The sequence below is a fragment of the Brachypodium distachyon genome, chromosome 5 (assembly GCF_000005505.3).
Source record: "Brachypodium distachyon strain Bd21 chromosome 5, Brachypodium_distachyon_v3.0, whole genome shotgun sequence".
In the NCBI taxonomy this organism is placed as follows: domain Eukaryota; kingdom Viridiplantae; phylum Streptophyta; class Magnoliopsida; order Poales; family Poaceae; genus Brachypodium; species Brachypodium distachyon.
The window spans coordinates 17,794,082-17,812,002 of record NC_016135.3 but is presented as its reverse complement, the minus strand read 5'-3'; the positions used below and the strand labels follow the sequence as shown (position 1 = coordinate 17,812,002).

The window sequence follows — 17,921 nt, the reverse complement described above, 5'->3', positions numbered from 1 at the left end:
GAGGACCTCGCCAACAAGAGCGACCCGCTGCTCCGGTACAACCCGTTTTCCAAGAAATGTGGCTACCCCATCATGCCGTCCGACCCCTACGAGCGCGCTCAGGCGAGGTTCTGGCCCAGCTTTGCCGGCGAGACATATGCTCTGTCCAGTGAAGCACTCCTAGGAAAACAGCAGTAGCCAAGTGGCCAAATGCCCTGAAAAGAAATCAAGTTTGCCGAAGCGTACATGGCGAAACACACAGAACCAGACCGTCCGTTTCTCTCCATATCCTCTTGTTTCCCCTGAGCCTCACACACAGAGGTGCACGCGCTGCCAACTTGAACTACAGCCACAGCAGCACCAGCCAACACACAGCCTAATCCCACACCGCCCCCAATGGCCTTCCCAGCCACAAATCCACATCCCCTAAAAAAGGCCACAAATCCACAAATCATGGACGCGCCAAACACAACGGAACACAAGAAATATTGGGCTACACATCCATTGGCAATTTGGCATACGGTTTACATCGCCGAAACTGAAACCACACCAACCAAACGCCACCCGATCTCCGAACGAAAAAAGAGAGAGCACCGAAGCAGTAGCAAGCAGAGATGCTCCTGGCTCGCGCCTCCCCCACCTTCCTCCCCTCCACCTCCTCCTCATCCACTACCCCGTCGTCGCAGACGCTGCCGCCGTCCCTGTCCTTCGGGGGAAGGACCCAACGGGGCAGTGGCCTAGCCGCGGCTTCGCCGAACTGCGTCGTTAGACGGCCTGTGATGGCGGCGGCGGCAGTCCCGGCGGCGAAGCTGGAGGACGCCGAGGCGCTCATCGACTCCGTCGAGACGTTCATATTCGACTGCGACGGTGAGACGGATCGCTTGATCACTCCAGGTTTGTTGGGAGTAGGCCAGAGCTTTCTTGATTTAACTGGCTCTCCGTTTGCTGTTGTTGCTGCCGGGCGTAGGGGTGATTTGGAAGGGTGACAAGCTGATCGACGGCGTGCCAGCGACGCTCGACCTGCTCAGATCAAAGGTCTGCTGTCAACTGTAATGGCTCTTGTAGATTCACTGATTTCATTACCTTCTCAAACTTCATACGGCTCCTTGCTGATTTTGTCAAACTGCTTCCTGGGTGCAGGGCAAGAGGCTGGTGTTCGTGACGAACAATTCGACCAAGTCCAGGAAGCAGTACGGGAAGAAGTTTGAGACGCTTGGGCTGAGTGTTAATGAGGTATTCCTGTCATGAACTGCAGTCTGCACCGATCAATTTCCTCTCCTGCTAATTGACTTCACAACGCATGGATGATCAATGTGCAGGAAGAGATATTTGCTTCATCCTTCGCGGCTGCTGCGTACCTGCAGTCCATCGATTTCCCCAAAGACAAGAAGGTAATACACATCAGTCATTATCTTCAGAAAATGTGGCTGCATTGCATTAGTGCATATGATTTTGCACCACAATTCAAGCGCAAAGTTACATATTTTATGGTTCAGGTCTATGTGATTGGAGAGGAAGGGATTCTGAAGGAGCTGGACTTGGCTGGCTTTCAGCACCTCGGTGGCCCTGTATGTAACAAAGACTACTCTTTTCTTCATTAATAGTCCTTTTATATAATGGAAGAGAGATCTCCACCGGTCTGCATCATTCATGATTAGTTAACAGTTGTAGACTCATGTTTATTTTAGCATGTTAGCAACCTGTGGTTTAGCCAATGTTGCATTGAAATCAGCATTGACTGATTCAAGTGAGTGAGACTTTGGACACTTATACTATCCTCGTGCTTGTGCAGACAGATGGTGACAAGAAGATAGAGCTCAAGCCTGGCTTTTACATGGAGCATGACAAAGATGTTAGTATGATCATGTTCCTCCTCTCATTACAGTAAGAAAATGTGACCACTGCAGTAACAATATTTGGTTTTGTCACAGGTTGGAGCAGTTGTAGTTGGATTTGATCGCTATTTTAACTACTACAAAGTTCAGTAAGTACCTTGTTGTTCCCTTGTCTCACCTTCGAAATAACAAGCTTAGACAAATACTCCAATCTGATTTTACTAAGAGGCTTTGTAGAAATTCAGATGAGCATTTGATTGCATATTCAATTGAACACATGCAAAAGCAAGATCACATGTTATCTCTTTGTTATCTACAGAAGTTTGGTATTATCCATTTCGCACATGTAAACTTATCCTCCATTTACTTCGTAAGGTATGGAACACTCTGCATACGTGAGAATCCTGGATGCCTTTTCATTGCAACAAACAGGGACGCTGTCACCCATCTCACAGATGCCCAAGAGTGGGCAGGTTAGTTAGGCATTCCTACTCTTTCTACAATCTGCGGAGAGAGACATACCGCTTTCCCTCGTTTAAATTATGAACCTTTGACCTTTGCTCAGGTGGCGGGTCGATGGTCGGCGCTGTTCTTGGTTCAACCAAACAAGAACCGCTTGTTGTTGGGAAGCCATCAACATTCATGATGGATTACCTGGCAAAGAAGTAAGACCCAGCAGCAGTAATCCAACTCCATGCATCTGTTTCCAGAAATCTGCATGGAAGAAAGTATGAATCAGGCAGCTGAGTGTCAAGATTAGTTATGAGAGGTTTAACCTTTCATCTTCTTTGATGCAGATTTGGCATTACAACATCTCAGATATGCATGGTAGGTGACCGTTTGGATACCGACATCCTGTTTGGCCAAAACGGAGGCTGCAAAACTCTTCTGGTTCTCTCAGGTTTCTTGATCATACTCTTCACCCTGAACTCCAGTGCAAGCTCGGCCATTTTTAAATTGGCATAAGCATTAACTTAGTCGTTTACCCTGTGCAGGTGTGACTTCTGTGCAGATGCTTCAGAGCCCTGACAACACGATCCAGCCAGATTTCTACACAAACCAAATCTCTGATTTTCTCACCCTCAAAGCAGCAACAGTCTGAACAAATATGAAGGGACTGTTTTAGCTGGGTGTGAGTGGTGCGGGAACAACAGGAGCAGGCACTGTTGAGAATAGCGAGCCGAGGCCCCTTACATTTGTATAGCAATTAGGAGATCACAAGATGGTATTCTTTTAACATTCATTGTAATTGCGAGACAAATGTTTACATGCAAGCACATACATCATTAAGTGCATATCAAATTGATACTCCTGTCTTCTTTTCCTTGTCTCACGAATAACAATGAGAAATAGAAGATCTATGGCAATCAAAATATTCCTGGATACGCTCAAAACAAACATTAAATGAACAAAAACAGGCACTCAGAAATATGTTATTAAGCACAAGACCTGTAGAGTGTAAATATGATCTCAAGAAGAAAAATAACAGCAAACAGAATAGGCAAGATCACTGTTATTATTCTGTTGCTTGTGAAAAACAATGTTCCAGGAGAAGAAGCGTTACTGTTCATGGGATATCTGTAACAATACTACTCCCTCCGTTCCATAAAGATTGGCACGGATTTGAATTAGCTTTAGTTCAAATTCGTGCCAATCTTTATGGAATGGAGGGAGTAGCAAATAATTTTTCACTCAGATCATGTCCCAAGCAATTTTATATCATTTTGAAGATGATATTGCTTTTGGGATTCAATTAGTTGGTAAATCATAGAATAACAAATTATGTGTATGCTATGTAGTTTTATGTACAGAAGGTCAAATACGAATGATCAAATCCGGTCCCCATTCTATCTAAGCTCATGCTAGAAGTGCACACAATATATTACTACGAGCATTTTCTTGTATCAGTGAAACAAGAAGAATGTACTGTACATATGGTAACCACTAACAAGAGCTCAATCTAATGGCAAAATCGCATCATGGAATCTATACAGTTTCAGTTGCACATGATTGAGCCTTTATTTTGCTGATTTCTTTAAGTTGCTCAACAAAGCTCGCAAAGCTTCCTTCACATTATGGCCCCTTGTTTGCCTCACTTCCTGCGATGTGAGACGCAAGCTCTCAAGACCACGGCCCAGGGATGCAATCATGGGAACAGAAGGTGCCGTCTCGGCAGCACACTCAATCCCATCTCCATGCATCAGGAGGCCAGCACACGCAGCCATACTACAACCAAATGTTGCCCAAGGTGTTATTCTGAAAGGTCGGTTGTGGCTTCTTTGCATTATTTCATAGAACGACGTTCGCATCGCCAACACGCTAGTTCTCTCCACTGATGTTATTACTGTGTGTGTCACGGCTCGAATCTTCTCTGCTGAAGCAAAAGCAGATGACTTTGAACCAGCACTGACAAGTCCGTGAGAGAGGAGCTTGCTAAATACAACGGATGCATGTCTTTGCAGTTGCATTAAGCCACACTTTAAGACCACTGGAGTCTTATAGGGAGCCAACTTAAGGATGGCAGAAGCCTGGATAGTTTTTGACAAAGATGAAAACCCAAGAATTGCTGTTCCTCCTGCACCAACTGCGACCACAGGTTTCTCAGCTATCCAGCTCCTCTTATCAACAACGTCTTCCAACGACAGCTCATTGATATCGTCATCATTTTCGTCACCATAATGACTGAAGCACGCGCCAGCTAACTTTGTGATCTCTGAAGGAGCAGGAGTGTTCCAGTGTCTCCTTATTCCAGCTAAGCAGCTGGCATCAACTACAGCCACCACAGAACCGAACTCCCTTAATTGACTTCTGAGAGCTTGCACGAGAAGAACATGGCACTTCTCCTCAGAAGGGAGTTCTGCAAAATCCAGCTTTTCTGGACCATGATTATCTCTGGTGTCAATGCGGCATCTTCCTGCATTGTTCAAACCTATTCTGAGGGCCTCTATTGCAATTCTAAATACATAGACATCAGCAAGCATCTCGCTGGAAATCGGCTTCCCCTTGTGAACTTGAGTGAGCAGCATCTGTGCAGAAGCCATAGCCCTCCCAATCGACGGAATTTTGATAAATATATCATAAAGGTCGGCGAGCAAAGGGTAGACTGTCTGTGCAAAAAGTGGAGCCTCGTATCCATCAGACGGCTTACATTCGGACACCTTGCACTCTGTAACAACATCGGAAGAGATAGCTTGGGACATCAACAAATTAACAGTTGGAACTAGCAACTTCATGAGCTGTCCTCCATAATCATCTGCAAGGCATATCTTCCTATCATGGGAGCTTACTATTGAAGTGGCACTCCGAGGGAGCAAGCAGCTACTCTGCAATTGCTGAGCCGAGCTGCCATCCGTGCCATTTTGGTCGCTTGATCCACCTGCATTGCAATTCCTCTCGTAAGGAGAGCCGAGCAGGAGAAAACATGATCCTGTCTCCTCTGCTGCTCTCTTGGCAGCCAACAGGTGGCCGTGGAAACCGACCCCGAAAATCTCCTGCAAGACCTGACACGCGGCAGATTTCACATACTCATCTTTGCTCTTCTTCTCTGTGACGCACCCTTTGATCACCTGGAACGGCGACGCCGGCACGCCGCCTGCCCCGCCGTCGGCCAGGCACTTCTCCTCGATCCGGACGTCGTCGAGCGCCGTGTGCGTGACCTGCGTGATCACGGCCTTGGGGCGCACCGCCCTGATGAGATGGTCGGCGTCCGACGCGGACTGCTCGGACAGGTTCTGCGCCGCAAGGATGTAGAGCAAGCCCTGCGAATCGGGCTCCCGGATCGCGAACACGAACTGCTTCGTGTCCTCCGGCACGGACAGCGCCCGCACCAGCCGCTCGGACACGCTCAGGTCGTCCTGCCTCAGGAAAGCCGAGAGCGGCCAGAGGCTTTGGAGGTACGAGAGCAGCGCCGACGCCATGAGCGCCGCATCAGCGGTTGCTCCGCCGGCGACTCTCGGGAGCGAGGATTGCTTCCGATCAAACGGGGAGGGAGGGCTGACTTGCCCCTTCTCCCTCTTATTCTTCCCCTCGGCCCCCCTGACTTGTCAGCCGAGATAATGCGCCTTGGCCACTTCCGCTCGGACCTACTGTCCGGCACGGCACGGCTCGTCGGCGGCGGCGGCTGGGGCGCCGGCGGAAGGCGGCTAGACGGTAATTTGGGTGGCGTGCGGTGCGGGGGGCTTGCCGCTTGCCCTAGGATTTTTCTTTTCCTTTTGTCTTCCGTTATTTTTTTTGAGAGGGTCTTCCGGTTTTCTGTTCTGCTTCCGGCCCCTTTCCAGCTCCAGACTTCGTTTCTGGCAAGGTCGTCCCGTCGGTTGGTGGACATGGTTGAGTGGAAACCGGAAACACTACTGGCGTCGTGTCGAGTCGCGTCTCACCGGTTTCTCTGGCACGGTCGCCCCATACGTTCCTGGGTGAGTTTTTCTGGAAATTCTGCAACAACTTCTGAATGCAAAATTGCAAATTACTTGACGACATGTCAACCAACCAGTATCAGCTTCCTCCCAGCTTGATGCTTGGACTCTCGAGGAAATCAATTTGTTACTGTTCCCAGAAACTAGAATATTTTAGGTTATGTAAGTTGGCGGCAGTTTGCTGTTGCTTTATTATTCCTCTATGTTCCCTCGCGTTCATTCTGCCTGTGGCGCTGCACGAAACAACCGATTTTACACAAGCAAATTGGTCCATTGATTTCTCCGGTAACTGCTACCAAAACTTGTCTCACATATGTTTTGGTCCATATATTGATTTCTCCAGTATATTACCGAAACGAGTTAATACAACAGCGTTTGATCATCTCCAACATGCATGATGCGCAAGGAGCTGAATCTTTTACATTATTAACATACAGCATGGGGCTGGCGATTCTCTCTCCATTTTATCCAGCAACCAATGGTAACAATTATGTATACAGGAATGATCATCAAGTTTCTACCTTCCTCGGTTTTTCTAAACAAATGTTGATCATCTATGTTCATTATAATGCAGCGAAACACTGTTTACATTCTTCAGATCATCTTCTTGGGACTGAACTGGACCTAAGAACCAGCACGAGCATGATCTACTCACTGGGATCAAGGAATCCGACCAGGCACTTCTCCAAAAGGAACTCTGCATTTACCCAGGCATGATATTTATCTATAGGGAGTCAAGGAAGTACAGAATTTTTGCAACTACAAATATAATAGTTGAAGATTACAATCATCATCTTAACTCGGCAAAGCATGCAGAAGTTGCTGCAAAAACCAAGCTAATCATGTGGCCATGGGGCACCTATAGAATATGCCATGAGTTCTGCTACTACTTGCATGTTAAAATATGTTGTGTTCCAGCATGAATCTACAAAAAGGTGGCAAGCTATTTTCAATTTAAATTTGACAGTAATAATAAAAGGATACTGAACAAAGCAGTGCAGTCTTTTCCAGCCGCCTTCATAAGCATATCAACTCCTGCAAATGTACAAAGAAATAAGCAAAGTGAAGTTAATATACAATCAGGTGGTACTTTTAAGGAAAAATGTTAAGGGGTGAACATTAGCTTTGAAACTTAAACAGGCCAAAAAACTCTGAAGTTTATAAGTTACCTCCGGGATGAAATTTCATGTAGGGACCAATATTGTACACACGACCTTTCAAAACGGTCCAGATACAATCTCCAGTTTTATGCTGCTTGACTTCTTCTAAAGATATTAACCTCCTGTTTGTCTGTCCTTTGAGCCCTACAGAAAAAGGGACATCAGAGAAAAGGAAAGCATACGCCAGTATGGTCAACTGAGCAAAAACAAAACAGAAAGCAGGGCGCGAAACATGAGGGAAACAAGTCTGAAACTGATACAGATAACTACATAAGAGCACAGAGGAACAAGCATTATTTCACACTTTGAAGTTATTGTTTGCCACATTGAAGTTATTGTTTGCAACTCAAAGCTTCTTTACTTCTATCTAGTGGATACAGCATTAAAAAGAAGTACGCAAAAGGATTTGTGCGTCCATTTCAGATCTCTAACATCTTTAGCTGACCACTTATGTGTTTTGCATAATTTCAGGGAGCGTCTTACACATAACAGGTCCTGGTCACTCTACTTGTCAATTAAGCGGCGCATATTTCCAAATGACGCAAAAAACAAAAACAGTATAGCCAGTTACCTATGCAGGATGTAACATTTCTGTCTTTTCTGACGCAACTACTTTCTTGCTTACACCACACAATTTCTAAGGGGCCAACTTCTCTCAGAACAAATTTCTAGAAGATCATAACAAATAACTCGAAATCTGGTTAGAATGGAAGTATAAAACTAAAGTCCCCCATTATGCACCCATCTGCAGTTCGACCAACAAATAATGGTTGAGAACCTTACACTATTTTAATTTCTTGAAATAAAACTACAGTTAGCAGTAAAATTGAAAGTTTGCAACAATCTGATTCGCATGAGGCATATCATATATGAAATGTCATATATCACAGGTGACAATGCTAACAGCTACTCCCTCCGATCCATAAAAAGTGGCGCTCATTTTATACTAAGCTAGTACAAATTTTGTATTAACTGGACAACACATTTTATGGATCAGAGGGAGTACTATCAAGGACACAAAACAAATCTCAGCTGGCACAAAAGAGATGGCATCGGTAACAAACATTAACAAGTTCAGTTATGTGACTATGTCAGACGACTACAATTAGCATGAAGCCATCCAGTAATAATCAAATACATCAATGGTCAACAAACAGTATCAGCTAATGTGTTTTACAATTTACCTGCTAGATCAGGATGCGTCCGAGTCAGCTTAAGCCAGTCCATCGGGCTAAATCCCTTCTCAAAAGGAACCTTTGCCCGTGCTGCAGGTTTCTTTGTAGGTTTAGGTTCGGGCGGTACATTTAATTGCACAGACTCTCTGCTACTTTTTGGTGCAACTGGTTCTTTTATATTTGAGTCTTGAAGCGATAGGCTATTGACACGACTTGATATGGAACTAGATCTTCCATCAGTAAATGGATTGTCTGTTTGCCTGTCATCCTGGATCTTCTTAGGCTTTGAAATATCGGCACCATCCTCAAGTGCCATACTTTCCACGGGGATGGAATTAGGGGACTCCAAATGATCATCATTTCCAGCATAGTCAACCTGGGGAATAAAACAAGCATGGATTTCAATAATGCAAAGGATAAAATGCACATTATAAAATCATTGTCATAGGTTAAGAATACTTGAACCAAATGACTTGATGAAATTAAATGCACTCGATGGATTGAAGATGGTAAACAAATCTCTACATGTCTGCCAGACTAGCACCCCCCGAGGTATCCAAACTTCTGAACTACTCCCTCCGATCCTAAATTGTTGTCGAAATATTACATGTATCTAGACGTTTTTTAAGAATAGATACATCCATATTCGGACAAATTTGAGTCAACAATTTAGGATCAGAGGGAGTAACAAAAAAGCAGGTAACAGAGTAACACTCCAATAAAATGGGCAAGCCATATGTTTCTAGTTGGTTACAGCAATTGCGTAATTCACCCACCCACACGATGAGCACTTATCAAATAGAGGGAAATAAGAACAACACATTTAACCAGATATTTACATAGAGTGAACACTCAGTAGACTTCATTTCTTATGTTCTGTTATCTGTTTTTCGTTTTCTCCTTTCACTAAATGTTCTTGTTAGCCCTTCACTTCTCCCTGCATTATCTGAACTATACCTATGGCCTGTGGGCTTTATACTAATATCAACATAGAAACAACACAAGTGAATCCGTGTCCCTAAGCTAATGCTTGTGATTGATTCTGTCATTTATCCCTGCAGATCTAGGTTAGTGATGGTCAGAACTTGCAGAAGAACAAAAATTAGATGTCAGAACAATATTTGACTAAGCAGAGGTAACAAGTCTGCGCAATCACGATTTATAGTTTTATTTCTGAATGACTAAGGTTACTCTTATGTTCATAACAGTCCATGAGTCCCCCAAAACAAGATCGATTGAACGACAGGACCTTGGATGTACACCAACATAAATGATTGAATGAACAAATAACACATGGAACATGCCTTGCAGAAGGTGAAGTCGGATGAGTCTCCATCCGCCATCTCGAGCGCGAGGTAGCAGCAGAGTGCTGGTAGCCCTGGGCGGATCCAGAACCTAGTGTGCAGACAGCAGGACGCGATTTATCGGGGGGGAGGGGGGGGGGGGGGCGGGGGGGAACGGGAACGACGACCGTGAGAGGGCGGATGTGTCGGGGAGTTAGGCGTCGGCGGTGACGACACGGGCGCCCGGCGGGAAGTCTAGGGCAGCAGGCACGCGTTGGGTCAGGTTGGTCAGTCAGGAACAGGATTAATACAGGAAGAGGGAAGAAACTGACAAAGTTGGGGAACTGGGGAGTAGTCGCGTGGAACACAACTGCTAGCGTCGCTATTGGGTTACGTAAAGACGCGTTTAATTAAACGGATACATGCGAGCACTTAGATAAAGTTGTGATATTTAATATAAGATGGAAAGAGCATTACACATACATCTAAAATAGTCTCGCAATCAATTTTGGGAACATTGATGCATTAGGAAGTAATTAAATCCATTCTTTTCAACTAATTCTGGGAAACCTGCCATGAACGGCAACGTAATGTCAATCGCCGTACGGCTCGTATTAAACCATCTTCTCAAAGTAAGTTACACTGTCATACTTCTCTCAAACACAAGTTAGAGTGTCTTACAAAAGATCATAAACAAATTCTATGGTATAGGTCATCACAAAAAACATTCCCTAGATTATAGAAATTCAGTGAATGTAAAGTTAAACTTTAGTGAAACCAGAATAAATATTATATTTCATTTCCTCGATTATAACAGTATTAGGAGCGATAAAGAAATTCAAAATTTCTTCATGTATCATTCGGTTTCAACCCCCCCCCCCCCCCGAAAACCAAATAATTCGGCTTCACTCTGATTTCGCTCCTATTTAACAATTGAAAGAAATATTAGCAGAACTAAAGTGGAATTTAGTAAAATCAAAATGAAACATAAATACAAATTGAATGTACAAATTTAGCTATTCCTCCGTCCAACAAAGAATGCTCAATTTTGACTAAATTTGAATGCATCTATACTAAGTCATGTCTAGATACATTCAAATTTTGACAAATTTGAGACATCTTTTGTTGGACGGAGGGAGTAAAAAATCACTTCCATTTCATTATATTTTAGTGATTCGAGGAGACCACTATCCGTTATTTCTTTTTTGGACTTTTTCCAAAAGATCTAACAAAAAATGGTAAAACCTAGGGACTTGTTAGCATTTCCTCTCGCGAATAAGTAAACGCTCGAAGCACCCGCCTTCCTTCCGCTCTCTTCTCTTCTCCCATCACCACCTCCCCCGTCCACGGCTCCACCTCCGCGCTCACGCCTCCGGACCTCCATTACCTGTTTCCTCCCTCCCGACCAAACTTGAGATCTCGCAGAGCCACCAGCGGGCCCATCCACGCGGCGCTCGCGCGTGCTTGGAGCGAAGCGGAAGTAACCCGACCTCGCCGAGCCGGCAGGGCCAGATTCGCCGCGTGCCCAGTGCTCAGGCGGAGCTTAGATCTGCGAGATCCCGCCCACCGTTCCCACTCCCTCCGAGGTACAGCCGTGGGCACGAGTTCCTCGGATCCCTGTGTCATTCGGCTCATTTATGCGGTTTTTGAAGCTGTTTCGGGTAGCCTGAATGCCTGATTCAGCACTGCAGGTACCGGGTACCGGTTGCTCTGCATTTGATAGTGATCTAGCCTGTTGCGTGTTTCTATGTTCACGGAAATGCTATTTTTTTTTGTTGCTAAATGTCATTTCTGCGCTGCTAGAAATGAATTTGCTAAATGTGTGAGCAAGTGAATTTGGACGGAAATACTACCTGTTACTAGTACTCCACTTGTTAATCGGTTGCAGTGATTCGTACGCTCGTCTTAAATTTTAAGTGTCTTGGACACAGGTGAGCGCAGGGAATCATTACATGTCACCGCTATAGAGGGATATCTCTATCTGTCTCGTCGGTACTGTCTGTGGCACTGCTGGTCCTGGTTGTTTTGAGAAGATGCAGAGGAATGGGGTGCTGGAATGCAGCGTCTGTCACTCCAAGGTGGTGGCAGGCACCCCCAGGAGCATCTCGAGGGCATATGACAAGCATCACAGCAAGATATCGTCCAAACAACGCGTGCTCACCTATCTTCTTGTGTCCGGGGACTGCATATTGGTCGGCCTCCAGGTATTTCAATCTTGTTGATGATGTTTTAGAATATCCAATCAAAGATTCTTTGGATGGCCTTGCAAAAAAAAACTGTTCCAATGAGACTGAATTCTGTATGATATTCCTGGAAATGTGTATTATGATAATTGGAGTCAAATTCCATGTTATGTGCTTGTTCTTATACAATATGATCATTGTTTGTACCCTAGCGTCCTAAAATGAGCTAACCAGGAGAATGGATTAAAAGGAGTTATGGGCAGATCTTCTTCTAGTACTTTAGGTTTGCTTGAGCTCCCAATTTGCTAGGGAATGTTTTTCCATATTCTCAAGTATGTCCAACATACACAGATTTCGTACTCTATTGTTTTCATTTGATTCGACCACTGTCCCCTTAACAAATATTGTCATCATTTTGTCAAAAAGATTTATTGGCAGATCTGCTGTCCTTCTATCTAGAATAAATACAAAACATAGTTGTATAACTACCTGTACTGGAGACAGGACAAACATATAGCCAAACTGTAGCATGTATCTGACTGTAGACAAGGTGCAACTTTGCAACTTCGCTAATTAGTTTCTCTGTTCTGCAGCCTATCCTAGTCTTTATGTGCAAGGTTGATGGAAAGTTTCAGTTCAGTCCCATCAGCGTTAACTTTTTGACAGAAGTTACAAAAGTTTTCTTTGCTATCATAATGCTAATAATCCAGGTTAGTTCCTGCTTCCCCAATTGTTATTTGTGTTTCATCCCTTGTGAATCTATACAATCCTTCTAAGAACTATCAATTTTTTTCATGCATTGTTGCTAATGCCGCAATGATTAATCGAAGTGTTCTAGAAATTTATTTATAAATGTTTTTATTTTCATTAGACCAGCAAGACAGCAAAGCAGTATGTGTTTACATTCGACAATATTTTGTGTGTTCTGTTCTGTTAAAGTGTCACCCCCTAATGTTGTCAATCTTCTATTTGGCAGTCTAGGAAACAGAAGGTTGGGGAGAAGCCACTCCTGTCACTCTCGACCTTTGTACAGGTGATTTATCTCTTAGAATGTAGAACGGCTTGCACTCTTTGTTGGTTGTGTTTACATGCACAAAGATAAGATACACTACTTACATATCGAATATTAAATCACATATGGGAATTTTTTTCCTATTTGTTTTCAGTTTCCTGGGAAAAGTGTTGCTAATATTTTTCGCTGTCTTTATGCAAGTGACCCTCATTCAGTTTTCTTGTATCTAATTTATTATTTATTTCAGCTCTATGCCTATAGTTTTACGCACATCAACTGATCGTTTGGTTCGTTAATGTTTTCTTGTGTAGGCAGCCCGTAACAACGTACTCTTAGCTATTCCCGCTTTACTATATGCTATCAACAACTACCTAAAGTTTATCATGCAGGTAAAAGTTTGAAATCCTGTTCTTCTGTGCATCATACCTGTATATATTTTACTCCAGTAAATGTTTTTGGTACTCTTGATATTTATGAGACTTGCAGTATATTTTGATGTAGTTTGTTAAAATATTTGATAAAATCTATGCACTTTTCTTTAGTTATGAGTTTTTGACAGTATAAAACTAATGCACAAAATAGTCTCTGGCACCCCTCCAAAAGCACTTGACTATCACCTTTGTTCACCTACCTTGGGAGGATCAAACCAGAGATTTTTCTTAGTGAATTCAAAGAACTCACATCACATTGAATATTTAACAAGCTGGATTGAACTCAGTTTTGTTGGTAATGCCAACTGGTGTCAGCCAAACAGCAGGAATTTCTTTGCTACCATTTTATCGGAACTCTCGTCCTTAGATGATTTTCTGATAGGTCTGCTAGCTATGCCCTTTATTATTCTTTCATCGACAAACAAGGGACAAAAGGACTACTGCAAAGGAAGAGATCAAAGCCTTGATAGTAGGTGTCCAGCTGATGAATAAATCAATAATTTTTCAATTACCATTTTTCAGAAATTCTTTTTCTTGAGTTTGGACATGGAGCCTTCGCCACCTTTTAATATGTTTATGTTTTATTAATTTTATATCCATGTACACTCATGCAATATTTTCTACTGTAATTTTTGCAATTTCCATGACATTGGATTTAGTTATAAGTTACAACTATCATACTTCCCTTGGCTGCGCATCCCTAGCAGCAGAGGCCAAAAGTGACTATTCAATCATCTGAAAAAACTACTATACCTCCCATGCAGTTATACTTCAATCCTGCGACTGTGAAGATGCTAAGCAACTTGAAGGTACTCGTTTTTCATGTATTACCCTGTTCGCACGCTGAGCCATGCGGTGTCTGTTGTGTTCTTGTGTGAGGATGTGTCCTTCCCTGTGTTTGATAAACACAAAATTACTAATGTACTCGTATCTGTACAATCCAGGTACTTGTCATAGCTGTCCTACTGAAATTTATAATGAGAAGGAAATTCTCTATTATTCAGGTGAGCATGAGGCTGGCATTGCAACTATTGAGGATAAATATTGTGCTTATTAACTTACTCTGTACAGCTGTGTGCACCTGATAAATTCTCAAATTAGGTGTTGATTAAATAGAAAAACTATTAATGGCTTCTTATGGTTAATATATTAGATTTAGTTTCCATGTTTAAATACTGCTAGAATTTTCTAAAACAGTGGGCAAATTGCATTTCTTTTGTCAAAGTTATATTTATCTCCCCTCTGCTGACTACTGTATTTTTCATGACCTTTGTACTAATAATAAGTTGCTATTTGCTATCAATGATGGTTGACATTCTCAGTTACAATCCTGAATTGGCTAAAAATGATAGTGCAACTTCAGTAAAATCAAATACAGGAAGAACTAGTGCATGCACCTATGTGTTCTGCAACCGCTGTCATTCAAATGCTTTTGAAAATATTGATAAATGACCCTTTCTCTTATTTCTCTTATGATGAATATCAGTGGGAAGCCCTTGGTCTGTTGCTTATTGGGATCAGTGTAAATCAGCTACGCTCAATACCTGAGGGGGCCAAAACTTTTGGTCTTCCAGTCACCACAATTGCATACATATACACACTAATTTTTGTAAGTTTCTACTGAACCGTTTGATCTTTATTTTATCTGTTTTTATTTCTCATGCATATAGATATTTATGTGGGATTGTAGGTTACTGTCCCATCATTTGCCTCTGTCTACAATGAATATGCCTTAAAAAGCCAATTCGACACAAGCATCTATCTTCAGGTAATTTCTACTAAAGTATTGGCTTCCGGGTCTTTCAAATTATGATAGTCCACGTGCATAATGCTCTACCCATTTTCTGCCCGAAAGCAGCAAGGGCTTGTCTGGATGAGGGGTATTTTTTGTTGTTGTGAACTAAATACCGGAGAAATACCCCAAATCCAAACTCCCCTAAGTTCGTAACATCACGCTCCTTGTCATGTGTTTTTTTTATGCTTACCAGTTCGGACTGGCAAACACCTGCTCATTGTCCTTTCTTCTGAGCACCCCCTCCCTCATTCACACTAACCAGTAACCCGTTACACACAATTTGCAGAATGTTTTTCTGTATGGCTATGGTGCAATTTTTAACTTCCTTGGCATCCTCGGGACTGTCATATTTCAAGGTTAGCGTATTACGTGAAAACTTGCTGTCCTTGCTGAGTTATAAGGCTGTTATGCATAAGACTGCTGTATTTGAAGTTCTGTGTTGGTTTGGCCTGGGAAATAGGTTTTTTATGATATTTTCCCAGTGAAATGGTGCGAAGTTGGGATTTCTCTTTTACCTTTGAGGTTACAATAGTAAAGGCAATATGATGGCCTTTTAGTGCTTGATATATTGATCAAAATGACATGCCATGAACTACGGTTTGAGTATCGTTTGGTTCCTACATAAACATTGTTATCTATGAACTCAGGAACTTAAGCCATGTGTTCTTGCATGTTTTTATTGTTATATATTCGAACATTAATGAATTATTTCATGAATTTCCTTTGTCTTATGTTTTCTTCTAACTATTTGCTATTGCAGCATAAGCTATGCATATGTGGTATAAATTTGCACCATGTGTTTGCAGGGCCGGAGAGTTTTGATATCCTTCGAGGGCATTCAAGGGCCACATTTTTTCTCATATGTAACAATGCCGCCCAAGGAATTCTCTCTTCATTCTTCTTTAAGTATGCAGGTAAATGATGATATACACATTTCTTTATCTCGTATTATTAGTTCTTCCTGTCCCTGGCTCTTTTTGTATTATATGCTGTCATAGTTTCACATTCTCAATGATTAACTGAGATCATACTGCAGACACAATTTTGAAGAAGTACTCATCAACAGTGGCCACTATTTTTACTGGTCTAGCTTCTGCTGCATTTTTGGGGCATACCTTGACCATTAACTTTCTCCTAGGCATCTCAATAGTGTTTATTTCAATGCATCAGGTGATTTTTGTTTTTCATACTTCAGCTTGTTGCCCCCTGTTGATGCATACCCTGAACTGAACTTCTTTAGTAACTGCTATTTCTGTTTCAGTTTTTCTCTCCACTAGCCAAAGTCAAAGATGACAAACCAGCTGGAACCTTAGAGTTGGGAGATGCACAGAAACACAGGTGATATAATATTTCTTTGACCTTGTTTTTCTACTTTATACTAATGGCATATGAAGTGAAAGTGTGAAATTAATATCCCTGTAATTTTTCTAAATTCTTGGAATTACAATTGAAGTCTTGACTCCTGTCTGGCTAGCAAAGACGCAACTGGCGGTAGCATTAATTTGTGATGTTCATAAAATATTTCCGAACACTAATCTAACAAAACGTTCTGTTTGGCAGGTCATCTGATTCTTCCTTTGTAAATATGACTGCTGGTGCAGCTGGTGATGTAAGTGAAACATTGTCTGACTAAATAAAATCAAGAATAACATTCTTCTGTTGTAGTGACTTACTTACTAAGCTGGCCGTTATTTCAGGCAAGCCACCTTAGCGCGATTGATGATAGAAAACCATTGTTGCCAACTTAACATTACATTTGAGGTGAGTCTGATACTTTTTTCTTTCTTGTTTTGATAGAAGCCACTGCTTTACTTTGTAAATCATGCATCCAACAACAATTATAGTTCTGAACCTTGAATGGAATAGTTTGGAACTCTTCACTTGCTGTGTGGCCATTGTGGTTGGTTTTTGTCACAACAGCTAGTATAAGAAAAGAGTTCAAGGTTCTAGAACCAGCTAGTGTATACGGGGTAAAGACCTTATCACTGGACCAAAGAAACCTAAAGTGATCCTACTGGCTTAAAGCAAGCTAATAATCTTTTTGTTTGAATGATCTATTGATTAATTGTTTGTCAACAAAAGGAAAACACCTTGTTTATTCTGCCCAAATGAAAAAACTGAAGTGATCCTACTGGCTTATAGCAACCTAATAATCACATCGTTTCTTCATCTCAAAAGTGACACTTTGTTTGTTCTGTTAATTGTTGTTATATCCAGCTTAGGTAAACATAAACTTTTGTTCTATAAGACAATCTCATTCTGAGGAGTTTTTGTGGACTTGTTTCCTTTTTGTTTTGCAGGTAGGTATAGAAGAAATTCTTTTTGCCGTGAACCACAAATTTCATGTAGCATGGTAGATTAAACCAAACGCTCTTGTAAACTGTAATAGCAAAAGAAATATTTATACGGAAAAGGCCATCTTATTCTTTTTCCTTTTTCCCCTTCAACTTTCTTGGGGCAACAGATCCCGGGTGGGCTTTTACTTATTCCACACAGATTGGTAAGATACGGCAATTCTCGTTTGCCTTGGGGCTTGGGCAAAACTGATGTACTATACATTTTGTTCTCGTTTGCATTGGGCAAAACTGATGTACTCCACATTTTGGCATATGAGCTCCTATACACCTATGGTGGTGCTTTTGTTCGTCCGCACCAT

The 17,921-nt window shown here is 42.3% G+C and overlaps 4 protein-coding genes across 5 annotated transcripts; 2 read left to right on the top strand and 2 right to left on the bottom strand.

Annotated features, from left to right (window-relative positions):
* The first annotated feature begins 440 nt into the window (after positions 1–440).
* Positions 441–3,138, top strand: LOC100836828 (phosphoglycolate phosphatase 1B, chloroplastic). The gene is made up of 11 exons (XM_003579986.4): positions 441–846; positions 947–1,014; positions 1,120–1,212; positions 1,299–1,370; positions 1,476–1,547; positions 1,772–1,831; positions 1,911–1,963; positions 2,190–2,287; positions 2,380–2,479; positions 2,612–2,715; positions 2,810–3,138. Exons 1-11 carry the CDS (start codon positions 594–596, stop codon positions 2,914–2,916), a joined length of 1,080 nt encoding a protein of 359 aa, XP_003580034.1. The 5' UTR covers positions 441–593; the 3' UTR covers positions 2,917–3,138.
* A 433-nt stretch (positions 3,139–3,571) lies between these two features.
* On the bottom strand, positions 3,572–6,068 carry LOC100836514. Its single transcript, XM_003579985.4, has one exon. The coding sequence runs from the start codon at positions 5,729–5,731 to the stop codon at positions 3,833–3,835; it is 1,899 nt and encodes a 632-aa protein (XP_003580033.1). The 5' UTR covers positions 5,732–6,068; the 3' UTR covers positions 3,572–3,832.
* Positions 6,069–6,528: 460 nt separating this feature from the next.
* On the bottom strand, positions 6,529–10,019 carry LOC100836213 (cytochrome b5 domain-containing protein RLF). Its single transcript, XM_003579984.4, has 5 exons — positions 9,866–10,019; positions 8,571–8,937; positions 7,396–7,530; positions 7,211–7,261; positions 6,529–6,950 (listed from the first exon to the last, which is right to left on the bottom strand). The coding sequence occupies exons 1-5, from the start codon at positions 9,902–9,904 to the stop codon at positions 6,874–6,876; spliced, it is 669 nt and encodes a 222-aa protein (XP_003580032.1). The 5' UTR covers positions 9,905–10,019; the 3' UTR covers positions 6,529–6,873.
* A 1,121-nt stretch (positions 10,020–11,140) lies between these two features.
* Positions 11,141–17,917, top strand: LOC100835903 (CMP-sialic acid transporter 4). 2 transcript variants are annotated; one of them, XM_003579983.3, is made up of 16 exons: positions 11,141–11,430; positions 11,776–12,048; positions 12,621–12,737; positions 13,004–13,060; positions 13,351–13,428; positions 14,235–14,279; positions 14,415–14,474; positions 14,957–15,079; positions 15,161–15,238; positions 15,552–15,621; positions 16,072–16,179; positions 16,302–16,435; positions 16,527–16,603; positions 16,826–16,874; positions 16,963–17,026; positions 17,566–17,917. In XM_003579983.3, exons 2-15 carry the CDS (start codon positions 11,878–11,880, stop codon positions 17,011–17,013), a joined length of 1,218 nt encoding a protein of 405 aa, XP_003580031.1. In that variant the 5' UTR covers positions 11,141–11,430; positions 11,776–11,877; the 3' UTR covers positions 17,014–17,026; positions 17,566–17,917. The 2 variants fall into 2 exon arrangements, with proteins under 2 accessions (XP_003580031.1, XP_024311795.1); XM_024456027.1 differs by lacking the exon at positions 11,141–11,430 and adding an exon at positions 11,517–11,535.
* Positions 17,918–17,921: the final 4 nt, after the last annotated feature.